This window comes from Callorhinus ursinus, unplaced genomic scaffold, assembly GCF_003265705.2.
Source record: "Callorhinus ursinus isolate GAN/ISIS: 27379988/994484 unplaced genomic scaffold, GSC_fseal_2.0 scaffold5, whole genome shotgun sequence".
Lineage (NCBI taxonomy): Eukaryota > Metazoa > Chordata > Mammalia > Carnivora > Otariidae > Callorhinus > Callorhinus ursinus.
Genome location: NW_027397067.1, coordinates 41,545,903 through 41,568,651, shown reverse-complemented (window position 1 = coordinate 41,568,651; position 22,749 = coordinate 41,545,903). Strand labels below are relative to the sequence as shown.

The 22,749-nt window shown below is 38.4% G+C and overlaps 1 protein-coding gene across 2 annotated transcripts in view; it reads left to right on the top strand.

The window, feature by feature from the left end:
* Positions 1 to 879: 879 nt before the first annotated feature.
* The window catches only part of VIRMA (vir like m6A methyltransferase associated), a 61,646-nt gene continuing 39,776 nt past the window's right edge, over positions 880 to 22,749 (top strand). Inside the window, exons 1-7 of one of the 2 annotated variants that reach the window (XM_073892971.1) lie at positions 880 to 1,020; positions 9,875 to 9,990; positions 14,091 to 14,177; positions 15,266 to 15,314; positions 17,023 to 17,191; positions 20,225 to 20,347; positions 20,894 to 21,166. In XM_073892971.1, the coding sequence (XP_073749072.1) occupies positions 958 to 1,020; positions 9,875 to 9,990; positions 14,091 to 14,177; positions 15,266 to 15,314; positions 17,023 to 17,191; positions 20,225 to 20,347; positions 20,894 to 21,166 (880 nt within the window). In that variant the 5' untranslated portion in view covers positions 880 to 957. The remainder of the gene's footprint in view (positions 1,021 to 9,874; positions 9,991 to 14,090; positions 14,178 to 15,265; positions 15,315 to 17,022; positions 17,192 to 20,224; positions 20,348 to 20,893; positions 21,167 to 22,749) is intronic. The other variant, XM_025870845.2, reaches the window with a different exon arrangement.

Genomic DNA, 22,749 nt, shown 5'->3' with positions numbered 1-22,749 from the left:
CAGGGTAGGCACAGTAAAATGACTAAAGTTATTTTACTAATTCCTAATCGCTCTCCCAAGCACTTGTGCCAGGTTAGACGACAAAATAGCTCCTGTTGCTCCAATGCTCATCAACACCGAGGCAGTGAGACTTTTCACTCTCTATTTCTATGTTCATGGCATTTCACGTTATACGAATTCTTCGATTTTATTTAAATTAGTTCTCACAATAAAGCAGTGGGTTAGGCATTATCATTCACATTTGCAGATGAAAAAACAAAACAAAACAAAAAACCTCTCCTTTTTTTTTTTTTTAAAGATTTTATTTATTTATCAGAGACAGAGAGACAGAGGCAGGCAGAGGGAAAAGCAGGCTTCCTGCGGAGCAGGGAGCCCGATGTGGGACTCGATCCCAGGACCCTGGGACCATGACCTGAGCCGAAGGCAGACGCTTAACGGACTGAGCCACCCAGGCGTCCCGACCTCTCCGTTTTGAGACAAGTTTTTTTTCTTCTTTCTTAAAAAAAAGTGTTACTCTTCAGCCTCGCGTATTGAAGTATCAGCTCCGGAAAGGCTGCTTGCTTGGAAAGTAGGTTTCACTGGGCCGGGTGTCCAGAGTTGGCGGCGTTCCCTACCCCTCCTCCACCCTCCCCAAAGCCTGCTCGGCACCTCCCCATCCCAAGGCAGTCGTGGCTCTGCAACCCGGTAGAAGGACGGGGTTTGGACCACTGGCGACGCCGTAGTCCCCTCCTTTTCTCCCCTCCGCCGGGCTCTCTGCTCCCGGGGCGCCCTCCGCCGCGCTGGAGAAGGCGGGGTCGGAGACTTCCAGCAGCACCACTCTTCCGGATAGGCCCAGGCTTGCGGCGCCAGAGCTCTGGTCACCGGAAGTGTTGCGGTCTCTCCCTCTCCTGAGCCGCTGTCGCCGAGGTTGGAGCGCTGCCCCGGAAGTCCTCCCCCTGTGCCCCGCCCGCGGCGAACATGGCGGTAGACTCGGCGATGGAGCTGCTATTTTTAGATACTTTTAAACACCCTAGCGCTGAGGTAAGGTTTCGCGACTTGATTCCGACCCTGCTTCTCGACTTGAGGACCCTTACAAAAGGTCATTAGGCATGCCTCGACTTTTCCTCCTGCCGATTGCCGCTTTAACTCCTCACATACACAGCCCCCTCCCCCCAGCTTGGGTGTGGGCAACCACGTCTGAGGGAGGGCGGCGGTAGCCCCTTCATTTCCCTGCTTTCCGTTAGTTCCCCTTGTCTTTGGTCGATTTGGCTGCTCAGCTTGCCTTGCCCCTTTGTTGTTTTGCTGTTGTTCCTGTCAGCTTTGGGTGTTGAGAAGGATCATGGTTCTCAGGTTTACCTCAAGTGGTGTTTGGGAGGGGTCTTGGACGGCTTGAGTTTGACAATATAGGTGACTGAGCAGGTCACGCAGACTTCGTGGTTCCTGAATGCCGCCTCCTAGGTCTCCTTCCTTACAGGAGCTGTGCTGCCCAGATGTGACACTCATTTGGTTTAGGATTGCGGCGTTCTCCAGTTTCCCCTGAAACTTTAATCCTTATCTCTTGGAAAGATTTCACACGGTAGGGCATGAAATAACACGGAACGTCCTTTGCGTGGGGAGTACTTGCGAAGAAAGAATTGAGAGAATTGTAATCAAACTGTACAGCGTAGTTGCACTGTCGTTTTTGAGGGGCTCGGGTGGGGGTCTTGTGGAGGAATCGTTCTGTCATAACTTGAGCGCCCTTGGACGTATGACTGGCCCTGTGATAATTAAATTGAATATAGCTGGCTAACTAAAGGTTCCCGAAAGCTGGCAACAAGGAACTTTAACGAAGTCCATAGAATAAAACAACCCAGAACTCACACGTCTCTTTCAATGTAAACTTAATTTAGAGAACTCTTCTTTCCTCTGAGTTAGTGATGATAGTGAGTAGTGGTTGTATCTTCATGCTTTGTTTGGCAAAATAAAAAGTTGACAACTTTGGTCTTCTAATTGTTTCAACGAATGGTTTATAGGTATGTAAAAATAAAAACTTTGGAAACTTCAGCATGTCTTACAAACAATGAATGAATTTGTGGTCTCATTTCTTGTGGTTCAGTTAGCTGTGCTTGTTCAACGACCGTACTTCTCTGTACTTCCAGCTAGGCTTTAGAAAACTCATGGTTCAGAACAGACCTGTCATGTGTACAGTAATAGACAACAATTAAAAATGAAAGAAGCATATGATAAGTTAGTGGCATTCTAGTTTAGGAAAAATCAGCATTCATTCACTTATATATTTAAGAATCTAGTGTTTCTTCATTCATTCTTAAACAAATATTGAGGACCAGGAGAGGATAGGACCAATTTGGGCAGTGATTGAGGGAGGCTTAGTAGAGATCACATTTGAACTGAGCCTTTGAAGGAAGGCTAAGGCCTTGTGGGGGATATGGAACATTGAGTTGTTTGTTCCCAAGGAGTTTATAACTAAGTATTGGAGGTTAGGTCCACAAAATTATAATTCAAGTTAGAATGCGATAAGTACGTAAAGAAGCAGTGGGAATCCCTTGGGGTTTACCATCTTTCTCTCCCTCTCTCTCTCTTTTTTTAAAAAGTAAGCTCTACACCCAATGTGGGGCTGAGATCGAGAGTTGCATGCTCTACCGGCTGAGCCAGCCAGGCGCCCCAGGGTTTATCATCTTTATTCCATAGTGCCGATTTGTGTCTGACATCATTAGGACCCCAGTCAATATTTATTTAGCTTCCTTAGGTGCTACCAATAAAGGCTATGTGATTTCAGGAGAGGGAGAAATGACTCTTCATTTGAGAATATCAGGTAAGACTTCCAGGCAGTTGACATGTGAACTTGGTCTTTGGTAGAAGAGTAAATGTTCCACAGCTGTAGATGAAAAAGCAGGGACTCCTGGAGTAGTCAGTCCTCTGTAGAGAATGCCAAAAATCCTAGTATGAAGTGGCTGCTGAAGGGCAGTCTGAAGCCAGATCATGGAATTCCTTGAATGCTCAGCAAAGGAGTATAGACTTGGGGCGCCTGGGTGGCTCAGTCGTTAAGCATCTGCCTTCGGCTCAGGTGCTGATCCCAGGGCCCTGGGATCGAGCCCGGCATCATAGGGCTCCCTGCTCCGCGGGAAGCCTGCTTCTCCCTCTCCCACTGCCCCTGCTTGTGTTCCCTCTCTCGCTGTGTCTCTCTCTGTCAAATAAATAAATAAAATCTTTTTTTTTTTTTAAAAAGGAGTTTGGACTTTATTTTGTAGGAAGTGGGTAGTTTTTTGAGCAGGCAAATTAATTGATTAGTAAAATACATTAAATCGATTAATTGATTAGTAATACCTAAAATGGTTCAGAAAAATTAGAGGTAGCAAATCAAGAAGAAAAAATGAGATGTAGTGAAAGTTCCAGGTTACAGGTAGGCAGTAATCATTGCCAGCATTTATTGAATGCTTATTTTGTGCAAGATGCAGTGCTTTGGTAATTTAAATATATTATCTCTAATTACCTTTCAGTAATTTTGAAAGATTCTTATCCCCAATTTATAGATAAGGAGACTTGAGTGTGAGAGGTTAGGTGACTTTCCTAAAGTGGCATAGCTGGATTAAGGCATTCCAATGCGTATTTCCTGGCTCTAAAGCAATGTCATACTGTGTCTCAGTGGGACTAAGTAGGAGGGGATAGGCACGAGATAGATTTTGGACGTAGAATGGACAGCATGGCAACTGATGCGTGAGGGAGAAAGTAGTTAAAAAGGATAGAGTTCTAGTTACAGAGACTAGAGAACTGGTGGGACTGTTGATAGAAATAGAAAAGTCTGGAATTGTGGGTGTTGGGAACAAGATAATTTTAGTCTTTGATGTGTTCATTGGTACACCAGAGAGATTTGCTCAGTAGGAAGTTGGGAATCTGTTTTAACAATTACTTATGAAAAATACTTTTGAAGGTGAGCTACAGTCTAGGAGGGGCAATACAAAGAAGAAAACAAACAATTCCCAAATCCATTGCCCTTGCTTTCAAAGGAGTTTGTAATCTGGCGAAGATACTTATTTACATTTCCCAAGAGGAACACTGAAAGGGGTTTTAGTAGTTCTAAATGAATTACAAATTGTGTTTGTGGTTTTTATGTCACTTTTTAAAAAATAAATTATTTTAGTAAATTTTAATTTCATTATAGAAAAATGAGAAAGTACAGAAAAGCAAAGGCCTTCATAGTCTCACCTTTCTTAGTCCTAGCTATGATTAACAGCTTTTTAAATTTTTTTTCCAAATCCTCTAGTAGATACATATATGCTTAAATGTATACACCATCACCCACATTAGCATACTTATACTGTATTACTCTTTTGTGGTTTATTTTCTCACATAACAATGTGTCGTGCATCTTTATAGACCAAGAGTTATGCTTACATAACATTTTAAAAGTATACTTTATTTTAAAACATTATTTTATTATGACAAAGTAACATGTATGAGGTACAAATTCAAAAGGTACAGAAGGGTATACAATAAAAAGTATGTTTTTTTCTTATTCCTGTCCTCTAGCCATCCTGTTTCTTTCCCTAAATATTCTATATAATACCATTTTTTGGGATGCATAATATTTCTTTTGAGTGGTAGTGCTGTTATTTATATATTCTCATACATTTAGGTTTCTAACGTTTTACAGTGATGTGTTTATTTTTTTATTTCTATTTTTATTTTTTTAAGTAGTTTCTATGCCCAGCATGGAGCCCAGTGTGGGGCTTGAACTCATGACCCTGAAATCAAGACCTGAGCTGAGGTCAGGAATCGGACATTTAACTCACTGAGCCACCCAGGCACCCCAATGCATCTTTAATTATTTATTACTTTCTAGAGTGGAATTGCTGGGTTAAAATATAGTCTTAACAAGAGTGATTGATGCTAGAAATTCCTACTTCATTTTATTTTATTTTTTTAGGGGGGGTGGGTGTGGAGGGCAGAGGGAAAGGGGTAAAGAGAATATTTATTTATTTATTTATTTATCTGGAGAGGGAGAGAGAGAATCCCAAGTAGGCTCCACACTCAGTGCAGAGCCTGACCTGGGGCTAGACCCCATGACCCTGAGATCATGACCTGAGCTGATACCGAGTCAGGCACTAAACACACTGAGCCACCCAGGCACCCCAGTCCAAAGAAACCACTTTGGAACGCATCTGAATAAAAGTGATAATGGAAGTGGTAGGAATAGATGAGATAGCCTTAGCCTACCTTTAAGGAGAGTATAAAAAGAGAAGAGAAAATATTTTCAGGGATAGAAGAGGGAGGTGGGGGAGACAGCTATACTGTGACACACAGGAACTCTTTCTGAAGGTAAATGTGGGTCAGAGTCCTGGAATTTGACCAATTTATTCTTCACATTCCTGTTACCTCCATAATCATAAATCTCTCATCATTTCCCATTGCCAACCTGTGTTCTTAGGTTTATATACTCCTCTAGATATCTTTTTTAAATTTAATTTTATTTTTTTAAGATTTTATTTATTTGTCAGAAAGAGAGGGAGAGAGAGTGCACAAGCACGGGGAGCGGCAGGCAGAGGGAGAAGCAGGCTCCCTGCTGAGCAAGGAGCCTGATGTGGGACTCAGTCCCAGAACCCTGGGATCATGACCTGAGCCTAAGGCAGACGTTTAACTGACTGAGCCACCCAGGTGTCCTGATATCTTTTTTTTTTTTTAAGATTTTATTTATTTGAGAGAGAGTGAGCACGCACATGAGCTGGGGGAGGGGCAGAGGGAGAAGAAGAGGGAGAAGCAGACTCCCTGCTGATCTGGGAGCCCGATGTGGGGTTTGACGTGAGGCTCAATCCCAGAACCCTGAGATCATGACCTGAGCCGAAGTCAGGCATTTAACTGACTGAACCACACAGGTGCCCCTATACTCCTTGAGATATCTTAAGCTCCTACTTCACTGTAATATTTTTAACTTTCTGAAAACAATTCAGTCAGCTTTTATTAAGCACTTATTAAAAGTCATTCATTAAATGAATATGCTAGGCACTATGAACGTAACAGTAAACTGAGACTTGGTTCTTGTCTTCTTGAAATACCACTCCAGTGGGAGAAAGAAAAGCGATTACAATTTAGTTTGATATGAGGCTTTTGATTCACCGGGAGAGGCACCTGTTTAGACTTGCCCTGGCACAGCTTTTAAGAGAAAGTTGACCTTTAAAAGGAAGTGGGACAGAGGAGTGTGGGAGCAGATATATTAGCATGAAGGTGAGAAAGAGCATGGTATGTTGGGGCTATAAATTTGGAGTGATAAGAAGAGACTGTATTTGTTTATTAGTCAAGGAATTTGGCCTGGGGACATTAAGGAACAGGGGAATGATACATTTACCTTCTGGAAGGACCAGACTGCAATAGGAGAATGGGTTGGAGGGGGGCAAGAAAGAAGCACAAAACCAGGATTCCTATTGTAATCCAGATTAGTGTGCATAGTGTCTAGAACTAGAGAAGTGACAGCAATAATGGAGAGAAATACAGATTTTTTTTTTTAGATTTTATTTATTTGAGAGAGAGAATGAGATAGAGCATGAGAAGGGGGGAAGGTCAGAGGGAGAAGCAGACTCCCTGCTGAGCAGGGAGCCCGATTGGGGACTCGATCCCAAGACTCCAGGGTCATGACCTGAGGCGAAGGCAGTCTCTTAACCAACTGAGCCACCCAGGCGCTCCCACAGATTTTTTTTTTTTTAAGATTTTATTTATTTGAGAGAGAGAGAGCACAAGCGGGCGGGGGGAGGGGCATATGGAGAGGGAGGAGCAGACTCCATGCCTGAGCAGGGAGCCCGATGTGGGGCTTGATCCCATGACCTGAGCCGAAGGCAGATGCTTAACCCACTGAGCCACCCAGGTGCCCTGAAATACACAGGTTTTTAAAGATTTTAAAGAGAGAGCAGAGTGTTTGAGAACGCGAGTGAGGGGGTAGGGGCAGAGGGAGAGGGAGAAGCAGGCTCTCTGCTGAGCAGGGAGCCTGATGCAGGACTTGATCCCAAGACCCTTGGGATCATAACCTGAGCCGAAGGCAGATGCTTAACCGAATGAGCCACCCAAGCGCTCCGAGAAATACACAGATTTGAGAGCTATTTAGAGGTTTAATCAATAGGACTTGATGTTTAAATGAATGATACAGGTGAGAGAATGAGAAAGAAGCAAAGGGTGATAATGGTTTCTCTCTTGGCCATCGTGTGGATGGTGTTATTATCACTGATACAGAAGATTTCAGTTTTGGCTTGTTGAGTTTGTGGTGCCAGAAGGACACTGAAGTGGAGGTATCTGGTTGGCAATTGGTTATAGTGGTCTGGGGCTTGGGAGAGAGGTCCTAAATGGTGATTTAGATTTGGAGTTGACCTATGGCAGTAGATAAAAATTTTATTTCTTGGGGCGCCTGGGTGGCTCAGTTGGTTAAGTGTCTGCCTTGGGCTCAGGTTGTGATCTCAGGGTCCTGGGATTGAGCCCTGTGTCGGGTTGCCTGTTCAGCAGGGAGTCTGCTTCTCCCTCTCCCTCTGCCTGCTGCAACCCCCCCCCCCGCCCGCTTGTGCTCTCTCTCTGTCAAATAAATAAAATCTTAAAATTTTTTCTTGTAATTTTATTGATTGTATTTAGCTACTCTGCCCTACTTCCCTCTCTCCCCCATTTTGCCCTCTAGCCATGGTGAACTATGCTTATAGTTTCTTGAACCTTCCAAGGTCTTGTTTGCATTCCTTATGTGAATGTTTCTCCCTTTGCTTGGAAAGTTGTTTCCTCTCCTCCTTTTCCACGAATTCTTGTTTTCTTTTAAGACTTATTTAGCTCAGGTGCTACTTCTTTTAGGAAATCTTTCCTGATACTCCTCTTTTCCTCCCCACAATTTTTTGCCCACAACCTGAGTTAGGTAAGTACCCCTTTGACTTTGTACAGTATCCTGTGTGAGTCTGTATCATAGCAATATGTCTACCACAACAGATGGTCTCTTCCGTAATGGCTGAAGTCATGTCTTTGTCTCGGTGTCCTTGGGACCTGGCATTCCTTGGAACATAATAGACATTTAATAAATGTTTAGAAATAAACATTGAGGGGCACCTGGGTGGCTCAGTCATTAAGTGTCTGCCTTCAGCTCAGGTCATGATCCCAGGGTCCTGGGATCGAGCCCCGCATCGAGCTCCCTGCTCGGTAGAAGCCTGCTTCTCCCTCTCCCACTCCCCCTGCTTGTGTTCCCTCTCTTGCTGTGTCTTTCTCTGTCAAATAAATAAAATCTTTAAAAAAAAAAGAAAGAAAGAAACATTGAATAAAAGGGGTAGCAACTTATGCAGAAACTCTTCTGCTTACAAACAAAATAGATTTTGAAAGGCTGTTCATAAAACCTTAAGTTCATTTTTTTTTTTTAGGTCCACAGCATTTACACCCTAACTACTGATACTATTAATTAATCAGTATAGGGCAGGGTAGAGGAGGATACAGTTAATGAACTTTGTTCTAAGTTTCCTTTGTACATATATTTTTTATTTTTATTTTTAATTTTTTTAAAGATTTTATTTATTTATTTGACAGAGAGAGACACAGCGAGAGAGGGAACACAAGCAGGGGGAATGGGAGAGGGAGAAGCAGGCTTCCTGCTGAGCAGGGAGCCCGATGTGGGGCTTGATCCCAGGACCCTGGGATCATGACCTGAGCCAAAGGCAGACGCTTAATGACTGGGCCACCCAGGCGCCCCTGTACATACATTTTTTAAAGATTTTATTTATTTGTCAGAGAGAAAGAGAGCAAGAGCGAGAGAGTGCTCAAGCGGGGGGAAAAGCAGGCTCTCTGCTGAGCAAGGAGCCTGATGCGGGACTTGATCCCAGGACCCTGGGATTATGACCGGAGCCGAAGGCAACCGCTTAACCGACTGCCACCCAGGTATCCCTCCTTTGTATGTATTAATGAGAATTTATAACATGTAAGCAAGGGAGCTTCTATATAGTACAGTTTATAAGTAGAGAAGTTCCTTAGAGGGGCACCTGGGTGGCTCAGTCGGTTAAGCGTCCAACTCTTGGTTTCAGCTCAGGTCATGATCACTGAGTCATGAGATCAAGCCCCACGTTGCTCTGTGCTCAGCACGGAGTCTGTTTGAGGTTCTCCCTCTCCCTCTGCTCCTCCACTCGCTTATGCATGCGCGCGCTCTCTCTCAAATAAATAAATAAATAAAATCTTTAAAAAAAAGAAGTTCCTTACAGGAAGGAAACATAGCACCAAAGTTTGAGACAAAATGCTAATTTCTTTTGTGTAAATCTGTTACAGTATTTGTGGAATATCTACAGTATATTTGTAATAATTAGTATACAAGTTCAGCTGCTGTCAAAAAAGTCATAGATCCTTAGTCTCTTCTCTATAATTCAGAAAGTCAAAAATGGCAGAAAAATTCATTTGGCTATGCAGTCTGATTTGAACTGACATGGTAGTTATAATCTTTATTTAGTGTGAATGTTTATACATGTAGTTGCAGAAATAATGGTTTGATTACAAGGTACTGCCCCAGAAGCAGTGGGTGTTAAGCAATACACAGTATTTGTATTATATTACCTTTTCTAAAAACACAGTAAGTTAGTATTGTGAAAGGCATCTCTCACAGTGAGGGATTGTGGGTCTGTATTGGCCTAAGCAGAACATCAGCAGAGAGGCAAATATGCTGCAGAGAGGCAAATATGCTGCAGAAAATGTTCATACACACATGGAGAGATTTAATTAGTACATTTTATCATCAGCTATTTTCAAAACAATGATTTCTACAGTATTATAAATAATATAACACTTTTAATGATACGGAGTTTAAGAAAATTTGTGACATTCTGAAAGAAAGAAATTGAAGACGAATAAATTTTGAACAGTGTTTTGCTTACAGTATGTCCTTCTCCTTCCCCTTTTTTTTTTTTTAAAGCAAAGTTCTCATATAGATGTAGTTCGTTTTCCATGTGTGGTTTATATCAATGAAGTCCGAGTCATACCCCCAGGAGTAAGAGCCCATAGCAGCCTGCCAGATAATAGAGCATACGGGTAAGTCAACTTTCTTTTTAAAAGTGTTTGTGACTATAAAGATTGTCTTAGACATACTCTTAAATATAAAAATTTAAGGTAATCTTTTGGAAGTAAAAACGAAAAAACAAAAACACAAAAACCCTAAAACTTTATTCAGTTATGGTTATGTTATGTTGCATTGTAATTGACTATAGGCTTTCTATATAATCCATGTATCATAAATCTGAAAAGAGCAATTTTTTGATCTAAGTACTAGATGAAATTTTTTTCTTCATTTATTTTTTAATTGGTGAAATAGGTTTATATTTTCTAAAATATTCTAGGGTGGGACAATCTAGTAGATGAAGGCTTTTTTTTTTTAAGATGAATTATTTTTAACCTGTTTTTTTCCTTGAAAATAAATAAGAATTAGTCTGAATATTTAGAGATATGTCTTTTATATTATTTTATAATACCAGTTTTCTGACTTAGTGATCTTCTTAGCCTGATACATGTGTCTTTTTTATAAATTTTAGCTTCACATTATCCTTTAGTTGTAATTAGCAAATAGTTGTTTGATGCTTTCTCTTTCTTAGGCTCTGTGGGAATAAGCAAAATATAAGACATGGTCTCGATGTGGTGTTGATAACTTTAACAGCTGACCTAAAACAGAGGAATTTGATCTTTGTTGTAACATGAATAATCATTATCATTTTAATTACATGAATTGGAAGTATAAGCCAAATTTTGGTTGTGGAAGCATGAATATATATAACACATTTATTTATGTGAGTTTTTAGCTTATAGTCTCAATACCACATTTCATTATGTGCATGCTGTGATGGCTTAACTTCTCTTCCTTGTAAGAGTTAAACCAGCTACTTAGTAGTCAGTGTTATGGTACAGATTCAAAGTTAAGGGCTCATTTCTTCATAATTATGAAATGTAGTTGGTTATTTGTAGAAATAGATATAAAATCTTCAAAAGTTTTCAAGTCATTCAAAAGTAAAACAAATACAAAACAAGAATGTTTAATGATTATAATAAATCATAATTTACTTCATATCTTTTTTCCATGTTTAAGGAAATTAAAACATGTTTTCCTAAATTTTCTTCCTATTTTTTCCTTTAAAGGAGATGTGTGTAGAATGGGAAAGATGGAAGAATGATAGAGTATCTAACAGTCTTCTGTAATTGTAACAGACTGTCAAGGAAGGTCTGTTATCTATTGCTACCTAACAGATTACAGCAAAATTGGCATTTACCAAAACAGTAAACATTTATTATTTCATACTATTTCTGAGGGTCAAGAAACCAGAAGTGGCTTAGTTGGCTCAAGTTCTCCCTGATGTTATAGTCAAGATATAGGCCAGGGCTGTAGTCTCAGATTTGACTGGGCCTGGAGAATTTGCTTAGAAGCTCACTCACATGGTTCTTGTCAGGAGACTTCAGTTCCTTGCCAGGAGACCCTCGCTATGGGGCTGCTCGTGTCAAAACATGGATTCCTACAGAGCCAGTGATCCAAGAGTGAGAGAGCATGCTTATAACTTAATATCAGAAATGGCATACTGTCATTTTTACCATATTCTGTTGAGTACATATTCTGCTGGTACAGTGTGGGAGGGAACTACACAAAGGTGTCAGAAATGAGAGGTCTTTGGGGGCTATCTTGGACACTGGCTGGCACAGCGGGCAAAATGGATTTCTGTCATTGGCTGCAGTTGGTAGGAGTATTGTTACATATTCTATCCTCTTATCTCTTACCTGTTTCTTAGCTGGGGGTGAATGGCAGTTCATGTTTTAATAATTCCAAATATGAAATTATCAGGAACAACTTTATACGTGATTAATATGTTATAGAACAGTAAAATGAAGTATTAATACAGTCATGCAAATGTAAGATGTCGGGAAGTAATGTTAGAGATCAAGTAATATTTGTGCAGCATACTTTACAGTAGTGTTTTTCTCATTTATAAAACTCAGAAATGTATAGGTAAAATTAAAATCCCTTTAATTCCTTCATCCTGAGAAAATCCTTACATTTGATGCTTGTGTTATTTAATGTTTATGTGTGTTTGTATATTTTGTTATTTTTTGTAAATGTGGTATCTTACGTGAGGTTAGGTTTGAGTCAACAAGTTTTAAGATGAAAGTCTAGTGCAGTCAAATTACCACTGATTATTTTATTTTTATTTTTTAAAAAAGATTTTCTTTTTTTGTTAGAGAGAGAGAGAGCACAAGCAGGGAGAAAGGCAGGCAGAGAGAGAAGCAGGCTCCTTGTTGAGCAAGGAACCTGACGCGGGACTTGATTTCAAGACCCTGGAATCATGACCTGAGCTGAAGGCAGACAACTGACTGAGCCACCCAGGCGTCTCACCATTGATTCTTTAAATCACTTTTCAGTGACTAGCACCTGAGTCTTTGGGGCCTCAAAAGTAGAGGATTTGCATTTGAGCCCTTTTTCCTTTCCTTGAGGTATTGAAGGTCAGGGTCTAGTTTGAAGAAGGATAGGAGGGAAAGACTAGAGATGTTGAGCACATATATAGTTGAATTTGGGTAAGGTAAAGGTATGCTACTCTGACCCAACTGTATACTATTTTGTATATTTCTTTATTTTACTTAACATTATATCAGGACTACTTTCACATCATTAAGTATTATTTGAAAATATGATTTCTAATGGTTGCATAATCTAATGAATGACTGTACAGTAGTCCCCCCTTATCCACCGTTTCACTTTCCGGGTTTCAGTTACCTGCGGTCAACCGCAGTCCAGAAGCAGATGATCCTCCTTCTGACAGATCGTCAGAAGGTCAGTAGTAGCCCAACGCTAAGTCACAATGCCTGTGTCACTCACCTCACTTCATCTCATCACATAGACATTTTATCATCTCATCTCACAAGAAGAGTGAGTTCAGTACAATAAGATATTTTGAGAGAGACCACATTCATATAACTTTTATTATGGTATATTATAATTGTTATATTTTATTATTAGTTGTTGTTAATCTCTTACTGTGTCTAATTATAAATTGTAGGTGTATATATGTAGATATATATATATATATAAGAAAAAACACAGTATATATAGGGTTCAGTACAATCCATGGTTTCAGGCATCCATTGGGGTCTTGGAACGTATCCCCTGTGGATAACGGGGTACTACTGTACTGTAATTTATTTGGCTAGTTTCCTATGTGGGGATCATAAGGTGTTTTTTATTTTTCAAATTACAAGTGAGAGTATGATGAGCATCCTCTTGAAAAAAATTTTTGTATAACAGTGTTTCCATAGAAACACTTCTTAGAAAAAAGTATTTCTGGATCAGATGGTGTGAACATTTTCTCATTCTCCTGAATTTTATTGCCATATTGCCTTTCAGAACGATTGCACCTGTTTTTACTTCAATCTGTGCATGAGGGAACCTGTTTGATATACTCGGGGCATTACACTTTTTCCGTTTGGATTTTTTGTAAATAAAAAGTATGTGCTATTTAAAATCAAGGTTTTCAGTTGACTCTAAGGAATTTCAGCCAAGGGTGAAATATATATCAAGTAAGATTTCATTCTAACACAAATTAAATAGGTTTTACTCTTAACTATATAAATCTACAAAAGAATCAAAATATTTATGCAAATTGTTGCTATACAAATAGGGGTTTAGGCTTTAAGTCACAATTTAGGGCTCTGATGCTATAATCTTGTATTAATGTTGGTTAGGTTGAAATCAAATTGTAATTATATAACTTGAAGTTAGTTAACTCCTCATTCTTTATGCTAATGGAAGGGAATCATGCTATAAAGAATTATAAAATTAGATGTCACAATTAATTAGCATTTGCCTTTATAATACATTAAGATTTAAAAATATTTACGTGTATTAGAATGGTCCAAGTAGCAGGCTAAAGATACTTGATTATTAAAATTTCACTTTCAGTAATACTCAAAGTGAAGTTGCCTTCTTGAGAATTGGATATGATTAAAATTATGGAAAATATTGCAATTAACTATATATTTTTATTTAAATCTTAAGATATAATTCTAGAATTGCTTTTAAATTTGTACTTACTTTGTCTTTTGTTTTAATTTAGGAACTGATTATTGCACAGGCTGACGTTTCAACTTTGTTTCATTCACAGGGAGACCTCTCCACACACATTTCAATTAGACTTATTCTTTAACAATGTAAGCAAACCAAGTGCCCCAGTTTTCGATAGGTTGGGAAGGTATGTACCTACTAGGTAATTTCACCTGAAACTCAGGAATTAGTAGGCAAACCTTTTTATTCTTTAGATAGAAGAAAAAGGATTTATTTGACCAGTTGGCATTATTAAAGAAATATCAAGCTCCTAAGAAGATGCTGAGTTATTATAAAATAAAATTTTAAATGTATGAAACATTAGCCATCTTTTGTTTGCTTTTTATTGGTGTATACATTTCTTATACATATCAAATGATTTGATAATAACCTAATTTGGAAAAGATTGCTTTTTAATTTCTTTAAAAGAACTGTGTAAACATATTGAGAGCTAATAATTTGTGTCTTTTACATCACACTGCTACATAATTTAAAATTCCATAGTCATATTTTGTAAAGTGAGAATTTTGTTAATAGAAACCCCCATGTTGGATTATTTAATACATGCTTGGTATTATTAAAACTAGTTGTTTTGATATCTGCAAACTAATTGACCATTAAATGAGTTTACTTAGAACTCATTTATAAAATAAAAAATTTAAAGGTGGCTTAAAAATAGAAAAATTTCTATCCCTGTCCATGAATTAACAGTTTTTTAGATTTTACTTGTTTAATTGATCCTTCATTCAGTTATTATTAACTTATATTGATAATTTAACTTTTTTTAAAAAAAAGGGAACCTAAATAATCTGAAGCAGCTAATTTTTAATCTTATAGAATGTTTTTCTTATGTTAGTACCTACTTGATAAAAATAGGTACTTTTCTCTGTTTGGTCCCATTATACATTTTTGGAAGGCTATAATGCAATGGTTCTCTACTTTGGCTGTATATTGGAATTACCTGGGATGCATTTTTTTTTTTTTTTTAAAGCTGGGATGCTTTAAAAAAAAATACTGATACCTGTGCCCATCCCAGACCAGTTAAATCAGAATCTCTGGGGAGTTTGTTTTACACTTGATAACTTTTTGGGGAGAGTAAATTAAAACTAAACTTTGTGGTTTATTAAAACAATCTAGCATTTGGTTTTATTAAAACATAAAAGTTTAGAAAGACTTCTTCATGAACTGTGATGTTCAGTGTTTGAGCCTGTGTATTTATTCCTCCTCTTTTGGCAGCCTGGAATATGATGAGAACACTTCTATCATCTTTAGACCCAACTCAAAGGTAATTGCAGAAGTCAGTTTTCATCTTGTTCCTACTGTTTGTTTTCACTTGAAAGTTTTGATCTAAATAAACCAGTGATGCAGAATATCAGCCTATTTGGTTCTAGTGATGCAGGATAACATCATTTCTTGTCTGATTCCTCTTGTGTCTAGAAGCTATTTTAAAATGGAGCAAAGACAATGTAATGTCATTGTCTACCCATAAAGCTCTTTCTTCCTCTAATTCTAATGTGAGTCAGGAAGAGGCCAGCGTTTGTGCTTTCCCCTCTTTTCTTTAGGTGAGCAAGTTCAGAAGATGACAGGAAGGTAAATTGTTATTAGATACCACTGTGGCTTAGGTTTCTTAACAAATACATATTTTATATCTCTTCTTTTTCATATCAAAAGTATGTCTTATTTCTTGATATACAAAATGCCATTCTGGAAGCATCTAGAAGAGCTAAATCATGCACAATCAGAAATGTAAAAATCACTGTGATCTGATATGGGACTATTTAGCCTATTTGTTTTTTTGGTGGGGAGGTGGGTATTTAATCCTCTACATTCTGTTTAGACTAAAAATTATCTTATCTCTTTATTTGTCTTCCAGTGGGGCTTCTGTTTAAAATCTGTTGATCCCTGGACATAGTCTTTGAGCCTTTCTTCTGGCCCCTAGTTTCCCTTTACTGGAGTTTGCTAGAGTTAGCAAGGAAAATAATAATTTCTTTCTTGCTTATCATGCCTTTAGAAGGGGCTGTATTAGTACTTATTACTTTATCTTTACTCAACATGGTAGAGTGGAAAAAACTCAGAAGTCAGGAGCTTTGGTTTCTAGTTCAGGTTCTTCTACTGACACTCTGATTTTCTTACCTGTGGATGATACTCACTCTGGCTACCTCTCATAGTTATTATGAAAATATGGCAATTAATGTAGATAAGTATTGAAAAACAAAAGAAAATACTGAGGATTGATGGCATTGATAAAGTCTTTGATCTTTTTAAGAGAAAATTTCTTTGCAAAAACACTTTGTTTAATACTTCTGGTTACCCTTGTTTTTTTGTTTTTTTTTAGGGTTTTATTTATTTATTTGACAGAGATACAGCGAGAGAAGAAACACAAGCAGGGGGAGTCAGAGAGGGAGAAACAGGCTTCCTGCTGAGCAGGGAGCCCTACACGGGGCTCAATCCCAGGGCCCTGGGATCATAATCTGAGCCGAAGGCACACACTTAACGACTGAGCCACCCAGGCACCCCTTACCCTTAGTTTTTAAGTACGGTGCAGGTATATAAAATATACCTGCATGTATGAGTTGAGCATGTAAAAACAATGCTATACAATTTTGTGGACTTTATAATTCTTCAGACTGGGCACAGTTGTGCACTTCCATGACCTATTTAACTATTGGGATTTAATTTATTAATTGGCAGTAACTCCCACTTAATTTTGTTCTCATTTCTATTCTCTTGATTGGGAATCTGGTTATGCTTTTTGAACAGAGTTGACATAAGGTATCAGACAGGGGAGATTTAGTCTTGAGACAGGTTTAGGTATGGCAATTCTGGAGGGCCATATAAAAGCTATGCCTCTGGGTAAATTTCCACCAGTATTGACCTTTGCAGTTTCTGCATACTTTTAAAGACTTCAGTTTAACCACAAAGTAATTTGATATCAGTTTACTTTCGGCATATTAAAACATTAACTTGAAAGATATTTTCCCCAAACAAATTAGGTGAATACCGATGGTTTGGTGTTAAGAGGCTGGTATAATTGTCTGACACTGGCAATATATGGATCAGTGGATAGAGTGATAAGTCATGACAGAGACTCTCCACCTCCACCACCACCACCTCCACCTCCTCCCCAGCCACAGCCAAGTTTGAAAAGGAATCCAAAACATGGTGAGAATTTTAAATTTGTCTTTGTCAGTGACACTTAACGTTTATTATAGTAGGAAAAGGTAATTCAAATAGCTCTTTCACCCTTTGAATCTTTCTTAAAACTTGAGAAGATATCATTGTCAGTCTTGCAGTTCTTTCCTATAGGAGTTTCTTTTTAAAGAAGAAGATAGCAGGAGGGGAAGAATGAAGGGGCGTAAGTCGGAGGGGGAGACGAACCATGAGAGACGATGGACTCTGAAAAACAAACTGAGGTTTCTAGAGGGGAGGGGGTTGGGGGGATGGGTTAGCCTGGTGATGGGTATTAAAGACAGCACATTCTGCGTGGAGCACTGGGTGTTATGCACAAACAATGAACCATGGAGCACTACATCAAAAACTAATGATGTATGGTGATTAACATAACAATAAAAAATTTAAAAAAAAAGGAGTTTCTTTTTATGTTGAAGTGGTTATATTTTATTTTCTTCCTCTAGTTTCCTAGAATGCTGTTTGAATTGACCTGAGGTTTTTTTATTTAAAATATGTAAATGTAATCCAGTGGTTACTCATGGTTTAATATCAAAAGTATCTCCAAAGGAATTGAGGAATAGGCAGTAAATTCGGTATATATTCTTAGAATACTCATGTTAATTTTTTTTTTTTCAGGAGTGCATTTCAGATTTGGTTAGATGTCTAAATGCAGATTTTTCCCCATTTTTGAGAACCTTTTGCTCATTAACTGGAGACAAGAAAAATAAGAACTCTATTAAATTTCAGTGGCTTTCCTTCTATAAGGCAGGCAGCTGGACTCCTGTTTCTCAGGATCTCTTCTCCTTATTCCAGTATTATTCACTGTAAGCTGTTGAAATAAGGAGATTCAGGAATACATTTTGAAATTATAATTGAGGTCACTACGGAAAAGTCTTGCTTTACAGTGAACATTTAATGAGCCAATAAAATGACCTCCTCTTAAGCATGATAAGTAAATAATAATAAATAAATAGTAAATAATAGTGTGATGTGAACTCTTTGTCTCTGATAGTCACACACTGTATTTTCATCTCTTTTTTAAAGATTTATTTATTTTAGAGAGGGGAGAGGGGCAGAGAGAGGGAGAAGGAATCCTTTTTTTTAATTTAAGTTCAGTTAATTAATATATATTATTGGTTTTTGAGGTAGAGGTCAGTGATTCATCAGTCTTCTATAATAGCCAGTGTTCATTGCATCATGTGCCCTCCTTAATGTCTGTCACCCAGTTACCCCATTCCCCTACCTCTCTCCCCTCCAGCAACCCTCAGTTTGTTCCCTATGATTAAGAGTCTCTTATGGTTTGTCTCAGAGGGAGAAAGACTCTAAAGCAGACTGCCCCGAGCATGGAGCCCCTTGCAGGGCTCGATCCCATGACTCTGAGATTAGGACCTGAGCCCAAACTGAGTCGGATGCTCAACTGACTTCGCCACCCAGGCACCCTTTTCATCTCTTTTCTTAAATCTTACCTGTTCAGTAAAGTTAATCTTTCACTTTTGTTTTTTAAAGACTTATCCAGTTATTTTAGAGAGAAAGAGAGAGAGTGAGAGTATGGGGTGGAGGGTGGCGTGGGGAGAGGGGCAAAGGGAGAGGGAGAGAGAATCCCGAGCAAACTCCCTGCTGAGCATGTGGCTTGTTCTCATGACCCATAAGATCATGACCTGAGTGGAAACCAATTGACTGAGCCACCCAGATGCCCCATCACTTTTCTTTTTCTTTTAATCCTTCAGTTTTCTGTGCTCATTTGTCTTTTTAACCAGACTTTGAACTCCCTGTGGACTGAGAGTATGTTTTACTTGCATTTGTATTTCTAGTCTTATCATTATCACATCTAGTCTTAATCACAGTGCCTAACATATATAGTGGCTACTCAGAATTTTTGTTTAATTTACTGACTTGTTTTAAAATTGACACTTGTGCTCATACATTTTCTGTATATGAATGTATGTTTTTAGTTTTTTTTTAAGATTTTATTTTATTTATTTGACAGAACGTGAGAGAGGGAACACAAGCAGAGGGAGTGGGAGAGGGAGAAGCAGGCTTCCCACTGAGCAGGGAGCCCGATGTAGAGGTTTGACCCCAGTACCCTGGGATCATGACCTGAGCTGAAGGCAGACGCTTAATGACTGAGCCACCCAGGCGCCCCTGTTTTCTTTTTTATTCTGAAATAATTATAATCCATAAGAGGTGGTGAAGAACTGCATGAAGAAGTCCTGTGCACTCTTTCCCCAGGTTCCCCCAATGATAACCACTTTTACAACTGTAAAACAAAATTCTCTATAGAGCTTGTTCAGATTTCACCAATTGTACATGCACTTGTGTGTGTGTGTGTGTGTATGTGTAGCTGTATGCAGCTTTATGTTATGTATAGCCTTTCATAACTACCACTACAGTCAAGATACTTGACTGTACCATCAAGTTATTCTGGTATTATTCTTTAATAGCTACATGCATGCTACCCATCCCTAACCTTTGGCAGCCACTAATCTGTTCTCCAACTCTATAATTTTATTACTTCATGAGTATTACATAGATGGAATCATGCAGTAGGTATCTTTTTGAGATTGGCCTTTTCCAATCAGTATAATTTCTTTGAAGTTCATCCACTTTGTTGTGTGTATCAATAGTTCATTCTTTTTAATTGCTGAATAATATTATATTAGTATGGATATATCATAGTTTATTTAGCTGTTCAACCACTGAAGGACACTTAAGTAGTTTCCAGTTTTTGACTTTTGCAAATAAGGCTGTTATGAACAGCTTTTTGTGTACATTTTCCTGAGGAAAGTTAAGTCTTCATTTCTCTGGGATAATGCCCAAGAATATATTTTAGTGTGTGGGAAGTCAGAAATTCTAACTTCTTTAATATAAATTAATTAGTAAAATTTGTTAGATGTTGGGAAGGAAAAGCTTATCAATAAATTCTGTAGATGAAAAACTCAAATGATTAACAGCATTTTTGTCATGCATTCATTTCACTTTATTTTAATAATTTGAAAGTTCTTTTTCTGTCTCTACTAAAACTAGCTGATGGGGAGAAAGAAGATCAGTTTAATGGAAGCCCTCCAAGACCACAGCCAAGGGGACCAAGAACTCCTCCAGGACCACCTCCACCTGATGATGATGAAGATGATCCCATACCTCTGCCAGGTATGAATAGAATCGGTCCCCCCCACCTTGATTAATGTTATAGTGCTTTTTGATTAAAGGAAGAAAAGTAGATGTAGGTAATCGATCTTAATGAATGCCCCCCACCCTTTTCCTGTGCAGTATTTCCTTTTGTTTTTCTGTTGGCAGGTGAACTTGTTTAAAAAAAAATCAGTTCATTCATTTGAAGCTGTATCAACATTGCTTTGAAAATAAAGTGTTGTAGTGTTATATACAGAAGAATACTAGTTAAAAATAAGCAGTATGTATTGGAAGAGATAATAACCTGTGTACTTAATAGCTGAAAAGAAAAGGATTAGTTTCTGGTTTAGAACATAAAACAGTGTACTTTATTAATTGTCACTGTATAAAATTATGCAGTACATACTCCTAATATTTTTAAAAGCAGGTAATTCTACCCCTTTTTTTAAAAGGGTATTTATGAGCTAAATTATCCAAAATGGCATTAAGTAGCTACAGTGTCCTGTCTGCTACCTCATGTTATTTAAACCATTAAAAGATTCTGTCTCTTAAATCTCCATTTTTCAGTGTCTGGTGATAAGGAAGAGGATGCTTCTCATAGAGAAGATTACTTCGAACCCATTTCTCCTGATCGGAATTCTGTCCCCCAGGAAGGGCAGTATTCTGACGAAGGAGAAGTAGAAGAAGAACAGCAGGAAGAAGGAGAAGATGATGAAGATGATGTGGATGTGGAGGAAGAAGAGGATGAAGATGAGGACGATCGCCATACAGTAGACAGTATCCCTGAGGAAGAAGAGGAAGAGGAAGAGGAAGAAGGAGAAGAGGATGAAGAAGGTGAAGGTAGGTTATACTTATTAGGACTTTTTGGTTTTAAGTACTAGGAACTAACTTGCTGTAGCTTTGAGCGATACAAGAGAATTTAGAGTAAAGATAAATGGCTTTCAGGAAACTCAAAGGATAGAGTGTAGCTGGGCCTCAAGACTTGACTAGAACTGGATTCCATTTTTTGTTTGCTTTATGTTTTTACTTTATTTTCTGTCAGCTAGCTGATTATTGTTTCTCTGTTCACCCCACAGGTTTAATCTCCTCTTTTTAACCAACCAGCCTAAACTACCTGGCTGTTTCTCTCAGTCTTATTTGCATTTTCCTGGGAGAAAGATTGTTTGGCTTGCTAAAATATCAGTTGCCCCTTGGTACCATCAGTTTTGGCTAGGGAAGCAAGATCATGTAGCAAATACCTGATGATTAGAGATTTGACAGGCTGCTTTCAGAGTAAGGAGTGGTGTTGTAAGCTGGATGGAATTCCTAAACATGTCTGCCCCCTAGATATTTTAGCAAAATGCTACATTTTTAGAAATTCAGGGGAAAAGAATAGCAACTATACAGAGTTATATGACAGCGTTATGCAGTCCTTTGATTAGGCTTCATTTTTCCTTTGAAAGTAAAAAGTGAGAGATATTCAAGCTAATTGACTCTTAATTTGTCCAAGAAATAGCATGTAATGTTAAAGCATTTATGTAAAATGACAGATAAACTGCCTTGTTTTTTCCTAAAATAGTGAAGGTGAAGATGATTCTACATGAAAGTAGATTTTGGTATCACAGGGGCCCTTTTACAGAATAGAAATAGGTTATTGAGAGATACTTTTTTAGCTTTCCCTACTCTCTGGTTAGCAAATAATCCTTTTTATATTTTATTGTATTTGACTGACAAATAGTAGTTAGATTTCAGGCAGGCTATTTTCTTAATCATTTTTGTAGAAAAGGTGAGAGAAAGAGGCTGGTTAGTTTGGTTTTTAATAGAAGATAATCTGGCTTATCCCAGAGTCATGCCTCTATAAGCCCTTATCGTTTCAGATATGATGAGTATATGGCTAAGATTAACTTGTTTTTAGCAAAAGAATGTCAAAAGATGGCTGATGCTGGAGGAATACTCTAGAAACATTTCCTTTTCTTACATAGACTGTTATTACTCATGCCAATTTTCCCACAGCCAGGCAAGAGCAGTATTAAAAAGTAAAACCAGGTTTTCTCTCTATAATCTTTTTTTTTTTTTTTAATTAGAGGAGAAAGTTGCACATGTATAATGTTAAGAAAGCTTTGTTTTGGCCCAGCTGAGCATTTTAAGTGAACAACTTTTCCATAAAAATGAAATACAGACTTAAGAAAGTGTGTGATAGGTAAATGAAGAGAAATAAAAATTCAGGAATATGAAATAATGTTAAGAAAGAAGGGGCGCCTGGGTGGCTCAGTCGTTAAGTGTCTGCCTTTAGCTCAGGTCATGATCCCAGGGTCCTGGGATCAAGCCCCGCATCGGGCTCCTGCTTCACGGGAAGCCTGCTTCTCCCTCTCCCTCTGCCCCTGCTTGTGTTCCCTCTCTTGCTGTGTCTCTCTGTCAAATAAATAAAATCTTTAAAAAAAAAA